At 37.0% G+C, this 12348-nt stretch overlaps 1 protein-coding gene across 1 annotated transcript in view; it reads right to left on the bottom strand.

Moving 5' to 3' along the window:
- FAP (fibroblast activation protein alpha) overlaps positions 1-5448 on the bottom strand; it is an 82958-nt gene extending 77510 nt beyond the window's left edge. The window contains exons 1-2 of the mRNA XM_006160267.3: positions 5209-5448; positions 4795-4879 (exon numbers count right to left, since the gene is read on the bottom strand). Of these exons, the coding sequence (XP_006160329.1) occupies positions 4795-4879; positions 5209-5214 (91 nt within the window). The 5' untranslated portion in view covers positions 5215-5448. The remainder of the gene's footprint in view (positions 1-4794; positions 4880-5208) is intronic.
- Between the last annotated feature and the right edge of the window lie 6900 nt (positions 5449-12348).

Here is a 12348-nt window from a genome sequence, read left to right as displayed (position 1 = left end):
TGCTGGCCCCTTCCTTCCACTATTAAACTTTTATGTTTGTTCCTAAGGTCCTGATTAATTCTTCCAAAGCTCTTTTAATTCTGAGTTTGGTTTTCCTGGGACCCTCTCCATTTGTTTGGAAAAGTGATTCTCTCCCTCTTTTTTTCACTTACACCGGATAGTGACAGAAACACTTTTCCAGTAATGCTGGTAATGATCATGCATCTCTGGGTACACAAAATCCTGGGTTCTTACTCCTCTGTCTTCCAGAGGAAAGCCTAGACTGCTGCACCCTTTCATCCTGAGCAGCTGGCACAATAATAGGCAGATAGTTACTGGTACTGAACACAGAAGTACAGATGCTCCTAGATATATGATGGGGTTAATTCCTCATAAACCCATAGCACATTGAACATATTATTAAGTTCAAACATACTTGGCACATCTTCCAAACATCATAGCTTAGCATAGCCTACCTTAAAGGTGATCAGAAAGCTATAGTTGAGAAAATTCATCCAATGCAAAGCTTATTTTATAATAAAGTGTTGAATATCTCATGTAATTTACTGAATACGATGCTGAAAGTAAAAAAGCAGAATTCTTTTTTTTTTTTTTTTTTTTTTTTTTTTTTTAGGTTTTGCCATGAGCTCACCAGAGAGGAACAAAGACAGAAAGAAAGAGGGAAAGTGAGAAATTACCCTTAAAGGGGAATGGCCAGACCACAATCCCTTCTCTTCCATGCTCCTGTGATTTTGGGCAATTGCGCCAGGCATGATGTTTGAGCAGCCAGGGCCGCGTAGGACTCCCAGCACCTTAACCGCCATGCCACCTACTGACCTCAAACAAGATTTTCTTTTCTTTTCTTCTTCTTCTTCGTCCTTATTTATTTATTTATTTTTAAAGATTTTTGCCGTAAGCTGCATATGCTTACCAGAGAGACAGAGATAGAGAGTCAGAAACCAAGAAATCACTCTCCCTGTCCCCCAGGGGGTATGGTCATGCTGCAATCTCCTCTCCTCCATTCTCCTCTTGGGATTTTTGGGCATGCACACACATGCACCCAGTGTGAGTTCAATGGGGCCAGCAAAGGGCCTGAATAGCTGTCAGCTATGTGGGAGTCAACTATGTGATCAACTATGTGATCCCAAAGCAACATGTTTCTTAAGCATGTCTTTAAGTTTCTCAGAAGACTGTTATACTGGTGTGGAAATCCTAGGGTAAGAATACAAGGACACCTAATGCAAACGTGATATAATGGGATTTCTGATGAAGTACAGAAGGCTTGATTAGCTTACTTGGTTTTGAATTCTTTGTTATTTTTTTCCTTTTCCTCCTTCCTTCTCCTGCCTTGTCACTTCAGATTTCATTTCACCAGACACTGAGCTAATGTGAGAGTGAGGACTAGACCTGACACAACAGCCTGAGGATGAAAAGGAAAGGGGCAGGAGGTAAAAGGAGAATGTCAGGGAGAAGCCACCACGCCTGACCTTGGGAATGCCTGGACGCTGACTCGAGAAAGGAAAGCTTTACCTCAGTCCTGTTCAGGAAAGCAGGGGCATGACCAGTCCCCTGTACAAGCGGGTTAGTTGACGTCTGAGAAATTCTTCAGTAAATTTAGAATAGAAAGAGAATTATTTCATGGAAACAAAGTTCTCAGCTTATTCATGTTATTTCTATTTCTGAATGAGTACCACAATTTCATATCAAGTTTAATTTGATTATTGTACCTATCAGGGAATTATTTTACTCTGATAATTTTGCAGTTGGTTGAAAACAGAAAACTGCATTATATATGACATAAAACTGGGGCCAGCAGGTGGCCTGGTGGTTAAGGGCGCTGGACTCCCACATGGCTGACCGCAATTCAGGTCCCAGATCTGGCGGCTGGCTTTCTCATTTTCCTCCTCTTTCTCTCTGTCCCTCTCTAGTCAAGTTAAAATAAATAAAGTTAAATAAAATAATTCTTTTAAAAAAGGACATAGAACCTTTATACTATACATAGTTTATAACATATATTTATATTTATGTGTATACTATTCATATCTAAACTGGGAAAGAGGGTGAATATTGGGATGTTATGTAATTACACAATGTCTATATGTGTGTGCATATTTACATACTATTTCTAAGTATGTAAAATAGTATATTTATTAGGAATTATGGCTCAGGGGCTGGCAGGTAGCATGGTGGTTGGATGCTGGACTCATACATGGCTAACCACGGTTCGAGTCCCAGACATGGTGGCTTGCTTTCTCACCCGCTCCCCTGCACTGTGTTTCTCTCTGGTCAAACTTAACAAACAAACAAAAAGGCTAAAAAAATTAAGTAAAAAGTCTTTTAAAAGTGTTTAAAAAGAAATTATGACTCAAATTCTAAAGTATAATTTATCCTTCTAAAGTTAAATAAAATAATTCTTTTAAAAAAGGACATAGAACCTTTATACTATACATAGTTTATAACATATATTTATATTTATGTGTATACTATTCATATCTAAACTGGGAAAGAGGGTGAATATTGGGATGTTATGTAATTACACAATGTCTATATGTGTGTGCATATTTACATACTATTTCTAAGTATGTAAAATAGTATATTTATTAGGAATTATGGCTCAGGGGCTGGCAGGTAGCATGGTGGTTGGATGCTGGACTCATACATGGCTAACCACGGTTCGAGTCCCAGACATGGTGGCTTGCTTTCTCACCCGCTCCCCTGCACTGTGTTTCTCTCTGGTCAAACTTAACAAACAAACAAAAAGGCTAAAAAAATTAAGTAAAAAGTCTTTTAAAAGTGTTTAAAAAGAAATTATGACTCAAATTCTAAAGTATAATTTATCCTTCCCCACAGAGATGAAGTCAAGCTTCTATAAAAATCCATATACTTTTGTTCAAAGAAAATTTATTTCTAAGAAAGCAAAGTGTCAAATTGAAGTACTATCGAGATTTAAAAAAAAAAAGGAACTGGAGGGACCAACAGATGGTGTAAAGGTTAAGTCACTGCACTTCCGTGTAGTCGATCACCATTTGAGTCCTGGACCAAGCATCTTAAAACTCATGCGGAGCCTGTGTGTGCAGGTGCCCAATATCCCAAGAGGAGAGTGGAGGAAAGGGATTGCAGTGGAACCATCCCCCCTGGGGGATGATTTCTCACTTTTGGTCTCTCTGTCTCTTTCTTTCTTTCCAGCAGGCACATGATCCTATAGCATAAATCTTTCTCTAAAATAAATAAATAAATAAAGAGCTAGACCCAGAAGGTGACCTGTGGCTAGGGTTCTGGACCCCCACATGATCAACTGCTGTTCGAGCCCTGGACCCAGTGACTTGAAAATCTTGCTGGGTACATTTGCATGAGTGCCCAAAATCCCAGGAGAGGAATGAAGGAGAAAGGATTTCAGCATGGAAAATCCTGGGGTTGGGGTGATTTCTCACCACTTTCTTTTGCCCTATCTCTGTCTCTCTTTTTCTCAGAGCACATGTGCCCTATAGCAAAAACTAAAAACAAAACAAAACAAAACAAAGCTAATTGTTAACATTTTAGCACTGAAAGAATCCATAGAACCTTATCTACCACCTAACAATCAGTGGAATGAGAGAACTGTGGCCCCACTGAGATAAAAGGTTGGTCTGGAAACAATTTTTACGTAAAAAATGACGAAATATATGGGCACATACTATGCACATCTCAACAGGCTAAGAACAAACGTGTGCTAGCAGAGAATGGGAATAAAGACTATACATGCATACTGAATGTTTAAGAGCACCGTTTTCTTCTTATTGGTTAACCTATTCATCTTGTAATTCTGTGAAAATCTCACCAGCGTTTTGAACTTATCCTAATACTTTCCTATGCTTTATTTTTTAAAGTAAAAGATTATTCAGTATTCATAAATTCTTTATCTAATAGTAGATCATTGACTTTCCTTTATATCAGTTAAGTTGCAATAAAAAATATTTCTTACATTAGCTATCATTAACTTTTAATATTTGTTGGCACACAAATTCCCTCCAATAGATTCCCAGGCATAAGATCTGCTATTGCACATATTTTTTTCTGTTTTAGAAACTTCAGCTCATCTTCAAAAATATTATTTTTAAAAAATAAAACTATTCCCCTAACATCACTGGATTATTTACAAATGGTCTTAATTTAAATTCAAACTAACCTCAATCATGGCCCATAGTATCTTTGAATTGTCAAATAAAGTTATATTAATGTCAATACAAGCCCTTTTGTTTTTATTATAAAAGGACCTAATTTATTAGTAATCATAATTCTTCCTTACAATATTTAGTCTTTTGGTTGTTTAATGCTACTACATCTATTACAACAATTTCATTTTTTTCTATATTGCTATATCTGTATTCTCAATTTCCTCTCTAAAATTTTTAAAAGACAATTTTAGAGGAAAATAAACTCCATAGGTCCTGTTTTTCTTTTTCATTCTTACTCATTTTTTATTTTTTGCAAAACAAACTTAATAATGAAAAACAAAGTTAGTTAAAAAATATTGTCTCTAAAGTCCTGTCAAAGCTTATATTTAGCATATATTTTGGGGAGTTGTGGGGGTGATGAATAATAGTTCTTAGGTTTTTCTACTACTGAAATAACACTTAAATCTCTTCCTACTGTGCCTTAAATTCCTCAGTATTTCTGGTCTTACACAACATATCTGTGAGCTTATATGTCTTCTTAGAAATAACAGACTTACTTTGGAAAATAAGCACTTAGGAAATGTTCAACCACTTGTGAACACATGCTAGTATATTTTTCAAGCTATTCTAAGCAGATAGAACAAATTAGAGAAGTTCTTACCTCTTGAAGGACGTAAGACAATGCACATCACCAATAAAGCGAGCATAGCAGAGATGGCAACTCCAAACACAATTTTTAACCATGTCTACAGAAAATACAGAAAATTAGGCATAGACACAGTTCCTGCTAAATAGTAGAAATGGCAAGATTTTGTTTATACCTAAATCCTATTTCTCCCTCCCCACAAAGCTTTTGATTGTCTTCCACTGATCTGGCTATAATTGCTGGAATTCTTCCAGCTTTGCAAGGACAAATGTTTCTACAGTATATTTAGAACAATTTCCCAATCCCAACCACTCCAGGAAGAAAATTCTTATGTACAAATTCGCACTTTGTAAACAAAAGAAAACTCTAATCGCACTCAATACAACTAAACCCCATTATTTAGCAGCACCTGAAGCCATATATACTGACCTTCATTCTCCAGATGTTTTTGAAAGTTAGCTAATTCTAACTTCAGAGCGTGGGTCACTAGATTTGTGAAAACCGTTGAAAAGAAGCAAGTCTGTCTTCGTACTTGGAAGCTGAAGCCAGGACAAGTTTTTTTTTTTCCTTTTCTTTCCACGGACTTTTAACTTGCGTGCCAAATTTTGAAAGATTTCTGTAAAATTAGAAACAGATTTTGGGGGCTTTCTTGGCCTTGAAATGAACTGTGAGTGGCTCAAGGGAGGTTTTATAGCCTCTCATCCTTGTAAATTCTACACCAACATCTGCTTACGTTGACATGCAGAGGTTTAACATTTTTTTGGTTTGTTTTTACAAGTTCAGGTTTATGCTTCGTTTTCTTTTGTAAATTACTCATGGATCACCATGGCACTTCACTTGGTTTTGTATAACCTTTCTATTTTCAACCAAAATATGTATTTAAAACAAGGAAACTTTAGGTATGTACATTATATAAATACGTAATTTTTAGCAGAGGAAGAACATTGAAGTCACATAAGATTTTGTGAGAAATACACCATGTAACTGTACTTTTTTTTCTTCTTCTGGGAGATTATGAGGTACTGCAGACAGAAATGTTTTTCTTTCAGCACAATTTCTTTGTCCATATAGCACCATATGCACTTTCAGTAAATACAGAAGTTTAAAAATTCAACTGTCTAAACCCACGGCTGCTTTACTTTAAAGAAATAAAATGCCATCTGGTGAAATTTAGTATGGGTTAGGTGTGTATGCACAGGCTAGAAAGATGGAAAGATCAGTAAGAATAATTTACCAGCAGACCTTTGGAAGAATGGAAATGGCTTTGCAAGAGTGATATTTTTGCTTTCCTCTCAGAATATCTTCTGAGAGAGGAGAACATTTAGTAATTATAAAAACTTTAAAATAAATAAAAAAAAGCATTTGAAAAGAGAAGCAGTTTTATATACAATTTCACCTTGGCTAAATCTAAAGGATTTTTAAATGATTGGTCAACTTGGAACTAAAATGGTTGATGAATTAAAACACACACACACACACACACACACTCACACGCACACACATACACACAGTTTCTTGGAATGTTCTTGCTGGTTCAATACAGTTCATTTGGATAGATGGTGAATCCACATAAACACAGTTCTTCACCTACTGCCTTTAATTTTTTCACTAAGGTTTTATTCTTTGGAACTTTCTAATATTCTCAGCCTGACTAAAACAGAGGAAGGTCTAAGGAAGGATATTTAGAAGAGAAATAGGGAGGCAAAGTATTAATGGCACAAAGAAACATGGTATTATCTGTTGAAGATATTTTATAGTTTTATCAACCGTACTAGGGAGAAATGTTCACCTGTTGAAATATCCATTTTGTAAGCCAAATAATAATGTGATTGAATGTATAAAAGAGAATTAAATAAAATGAATTAATTAAAAAAAACAGTTTTATGAAAAGTAATGAGCAAATCTTACTAAAATCAGTTGCTATTTGCTTTAGTCAACTGGAGTGGCTACCGGAATGCTTTCTCTAGCAAAGAGCAGGACGGTGGCTTCTAAACTTCCTTTCAGACATTCTCCAGACATCCCTCCCTAAATTCCAGCCTTATGAAAATTCTGTTGAGGAAAAATGAGCCATTACTCACTTAGTGGCAGAGAAGTGTGTCCACATTGGTTTCAAGATGAGCTCCCCCTCCTTTGCAATTGGCGGGGTTACCTCTTAAAAAGTGAAACAATCATTTAGATCAATATCTAAGGCATATTATACACTTTTAGGTGTTTATATGTAATTATAAAATCCTCAAATTCAAGGTAAATGTCAGTGGCCAGGTCCCAAAAACTGCTCTGAAGTGGATCCTCTCAAATTAATTGCCTTCTTCAGAACATATACATAGTGTATGCTCAGAAGTTCTGTCCCAGTCTGCCAAAGCTACAGTTCACAGGTACTTTTTAGTGGTTGATTGCCAACACTTTACATTCTGGAGAGGAAGTGACTGTAATAAGTTATTAAGCTGTAATTAAAATGCCTACTGTTGGTTTTAGCAATTAAAAATGTACTCGCTCACATGAGCCTTGGGCTGAGTACCAGTTAGAATTCAACAGCTGAGTGTGGGCATCCACAGAGACTCATTTAACAGGCTCTATGGAGAAATTCGAGTGTTTCAGGAGAGACACTTTTAAGTCAGAACTGTTAGTAAGGGGGGAAATTATGAGGACGAAATATGTTTATTTAAGTTTTGCTTGCTTTTTCTTAGAAGGTCGTGTGAGTCAAGCTGTAATTTTTGGAAAGTTTTTACTTGTTTGAGTCACTTTAAGAAAAATGAGACTGACTACAGAAGATGGCAAAAGTTTTCCATGTGATTTCATGGATTATGGATGTATTGCTTATAATAGAGCAATACATGTCCATTCCTTTGACATCTGCATGTGGTTTAATTTTTAACCAAATAAATACTTCCACAAAAAATGGATTTAAAAAATATTGTTACAGTTTTACTGGCCCTTTTTACTTTTGAAGTAAAAATAAAAATGCTAACTTTAAAAAAAAGTTAAAGTAACTAATTCCTATTCTCATTTTATGTAGCTAGTTAATATCCAGTCAACATCCTTGTTGGGAAAACAAAAATGAATTAGACTGTCTATACTCTCAAGGAATGTTCCTTCTAGTACATGTATGGCAGGTAAGTTCTTACATATTTCCTTATTTTTCCCTGGAACTTTCGCTAAGAATGAGCCTGAAGTTGGGCTTGTGCTTAGTAGAAAGTGCCTTGATTGCTTGGTAATACTTTCATGGACTTGGGAGGAGGAACAGAAAGGATATGTGAAATCCTTAATTCACGTCTAACCTGTCAGGTCTAGAACGTTTTTCAGAAAGCAACTTTTGACCTATTCTAATGCTACAAGAGCAGAAAGGATTATTTTGCTTGTAAAGTTTAAGGATACAAATTAGGGTAGTAGAATCTCATCAACTAGGCTTTTCGCATAAAGTACCTTTATAAGGCCTAAATTGGAATATAAGACTATAATTACATTCTGGTGAGTCCATTGGGTAAGTGAGGTATAACATAAATTCTTAGGTTACAAAGAGAACTTACTAGGGATCATCAGTTAGTGTAGTGGCTATGTCGCTGGACTCCCATGTAGTCAACTGCGGTTTGTGTCCCGGACCCAGTGACTTAAACTCACGCTGGGCGAATGTGCATGCGCATCCAAAATCCCAAGAGGGATTGTGGCATGGTCAGCCCCCCCTGGGGGGGGGTGATTTCTCACTTTCTGTCTCTCTGTCTCTCTCTGTCTTTTTGGCAAGCACACATGCCCTATAGCAAAAACCTCTAAACACACACACACACACAAAGAGAACTTACTAGCACTATTTAGCAATATGCAAAATGACTTGGATTAACATGGTTTCTCAGAAAACACATTCAGTTATATATTTCTAGTGTTTGAAGAAAAAAACCATGCTGAGAGAATCAATAAGGATGTTATCTTTTTATTTTGGGATGGATATACAGGAAAAGGGATGCATTAATTAACCAACGGCTATGAAAAAAACATTAAAGGAGAAGTAATGTTAGACATATAAAGACACAAGTGGAGCCAAGATAAGCCTTGATTTTCACTATTTAAAATAAGAATTTGTTTCTAAAAAGCCTAAAAGCTCTTGAAAGCCTACCCATTTGATTCCTCAGATTAAATAAATATTTCTTACTGTTATATAGAAATTTCTTCAATATATTATTTTAGTTAAGTCATATCAAAATTAGATAACTTGGATGGGACCAGCAGTTGGCATAATGGTTATATTGCTGGACTCTCATGTGGTTGACTGTGGTTCAAGTCCTGGACCCAGTGGCTTAAACTCATGCCAGGCACATGTGCGTGTGGGCCCAAGATCCTGAGAGGAGAATGGAGGAGAAGGGATTGCAGTGTGGCCATCTCCCTGGGGGGTGATTTCTTGTTTTCTGTCTCTCTGTCTCTCTCTGTCTTTCTGGTGAGCGCATGTGCCCTATAGCAAAACCTCTCAAAAAAAAAAAATTGGATAACTTGGAGCTCGCAGGTGGCATGGTGGTTAAGGGCACTGGACACCCACATGTCCAACCATGGTTTGAGTCCCAGACCTGGCAGTTTGCTTTCTCTCTCTCTCTCTCTTCCTTCTCTTCCTCTCTCTCTCTCATTTCGTCCGTCTCTGATCAAATTAAAATAAGTAAATAAATAAAAAAGTTAAATAAAATAATTAAAAAGAAATTAGATAACTTGCCCAAGATTCTACTAGATCCCAGTGTTATTATATTACATTGCTTCTTTGGAATACTTTCTGAAATTGATTAAATGTAATAAATATATTTTTTAACATCTTTAATTGACATCTCATTGGTTTTCCATTGAGAAACAGTTTAGATATGTTAGGATAAAGTCATTAGAACTAAAATATGTTCCATTCTCACATGCTCAGAGTACATTTTTACACATGTATCAAAAAACCAGTCTCACTCTACAAGACTGTGTCATAAATATTAATTTGTTTAGAGTTTTATTAGAACTGGGGTCTGCTAATATGAGAAATATTTAGATGTTATCCAAAATGAAGATGACTTTCTTCAGGGACTTGTTTAAATCTGGCAATTCATCAGGTCCCTAGAGACAAAGCTGGTAAAACAGAGAAAAAGCTGTTATTTGAAATATTTACCTGAGAATTTGGTTTACCCCAAATTACGGCAATTAAATGTAGAGGAGAAATACTCTTATCATATTTCAGATTCTTTATAAAAGTGCTGAAGAAATTTCCAGTTCACAATAGCAAACTGACCATATACGTTGACCTCCTTCCCTTCTGAAAATACTTTAAACCAATTTCAGATGGCTTCATGGTTATGTCACTGGACTCCCACATGGCCGACCGTGGTTTGAGTCTCAGATTAGTGGCTTAAAACTCACTTTGTGTGTGTGTGTGTGTGTGTGTGTGTGTGTGTGCATGCTCAAGAGCCCAGGAGGAGAATGGAAAAGAAGGGATTGTGGCATGACCATCCCCCATGGAGGGTGATTTCTCACTTTCCCTCTCACTGTCTCTCTCTCTCGCTAGTGATTGCATGTACCCTATGGCAAAAACCTCTTTAAAAAAAAAAAAAGGAAAGGAAAAAAAGGAGAAAAAACATGCACACATACAACAAGAGAATACGGAGGGTATCATCTGTGGACAAACTAGAACAGAAATAACAGCTATCAGGAATACACTTAAATAGGGCCACTGTTTGTGGCAGGAGTATGAAATAGTTCCAGAACTGAGATGACTTTTTTTAAAAAAGAATTATTTTATTTGATTTTATTCATCATTATTATTTTTAAATTTGACCAGAGAGAGACAGAGACAGAGACAGAGAGAGAGAGAGAGAAAGTGCGAAAGCAAATCATGAGGTTTGGGACTCAAACCATGTGGGAGTCCAGCACCTTAACCACCACACCATCTTCTAGCCCCCTGAGATGGCTTTTGTCAACAAGAGTAGAACAGACAGAGGGGGCCAAAAGAAGACTAGTTAGACTCATTACCATTATTACCATTGGGACTCATTACCATTGAGTCCTCCATTCTCCTCTCAGGATCTTGGGCTCACACGCACATGTGCCTGGCGTGAGTTTAAGCCACTGAGTCCAGGACTTGAACCATTACCATTACAGCAATCTGTAGCTGGGAATTCCAGGCAAGAGATAGGAGCTTTAATTTTAAGGGATGTTATGGTGAGAACTCAAGAAGCAAATATGGAAGTCAGGGCACCTGAGTCAATCCAGCCCTCCAGCTTATCCTTAAAGCTACCAGCTGCATACTAGTGTCTCTCCATTGTAACTTCATTTATTCTTGTATCTGCTAAAACAAAAACAAAAACAAAAACAAAAACAAAAAACAAAAAAAAACAGAAATCAGTAAAGAAGAATAATTTAAAAGAAGAAAAAGAAGGAGAAGAAGGGAAAAAGAAGAGAAGAAAAATCAAAACTCTATATAGTAAAGGAAAAATTTTAAAAAAAATTTCCAGAGGGCATGTGTACTCAATGGAGAGAGAGAGAGAGAGAGAGAGAGAGAGAGAGAAAGTATCCCCTCCATGGGGGAATAGTCACGTTGCAATCCCTTCTCCTCTATCTCTTCTTCCTTTCAGGATTTTGGGTATACATGCACATGTACTCAATATGTTTCTCCAGCCACTGGATCTGGGCCTTGAACCACATAGTTGGCCATGTGGGATCCAGCCACCTTAACTCATACACCAGAGGCTGACCCCAAAAAACTTCTAAAAGCTAAAATAAATAAGTAGGAAAAAAAAAAAAAAACTTCAAGGAAAACAGGGGGGAAATATGACTAGGGAAATCGTTCTGGAAATAGAAGATTTTTATTTCCAATAAGCCTGAATTAGCTTCTTTAGAGATATTCAACAAGGTATTCCCACAATTTAGACACTAAGTTATGAAAAAGTAACAATTAAAAAATATTTGCAATGGATAATTTTATGTGTCAAGTTGGCTGGCTTAAAGGATGCCCAAATACCTAGCAAATACTTTTTCTGAATGTTTCTGTGAGGGAAGAGATTAGGTTTTAATCAGGAAACTTGAGTAAAGGAGATTGGTCTTCACCAATGTGGGCTGGGAAATGACAAACACAGGTAGTTCATCCAGACATATCTGCACATTCAGAAAAAGATAAACATGTAAAAATAAAAATGCTGAATATGACCAGAAATCAAAAAAAGTGCAAAATAAAATACCAAAACCAGACTTTTTTCATTTAGTAGATTAGCAGAGACTGAAAAAAGTAGTTACATGGCCTGTGGTGGCATGGGCTGCTAGGAAGTTGTCCTCTGCAGCCTGGGACCATGTGCAAGGTCTAGGTTCCATTCCTGATTGGCCAAAAGACCAGAGCAGCATCATGAGGCCTTTAGTCCCAGGTACTTGGGAGGCTGGGGCAAGAGGATCAAGGGTTTGAGGCTGAGCTGGGTTGGGCAGCATAGAGCTGTGTGGGGTGGTATGTGCCTGTGGCCCCAAACTACTTATGAGGCTGAGGCAGGAGAATCAGGACACGGCAAGACCCTATCTTAAGGGGTAGAAAGGACTGAAGGTGTCCAATGGTAGCAAAGCTGCAGAGGAACTAGT

This window comes from Tupaia chinensis, unplaced genomic scaffold (assembly GCF_000334495.1).
Source record: "Tupaia chinensis unplaced genomic scaffold, TupChi_1.0 Scaffold000674_2, whole genome shotgun sequence".
NCBI classification, from domain to species: domain Eukaryota; kingdom Metazoa; phylum Chordata; class Mammalia; order Scandentia; family Tupaiidae; genus Tupaia; species Tupaia belangeri.
Note: the sequence above shows the minus strand (reverse complement) of the source record. Positions and strands in the feature narration are given on the sequence as shown.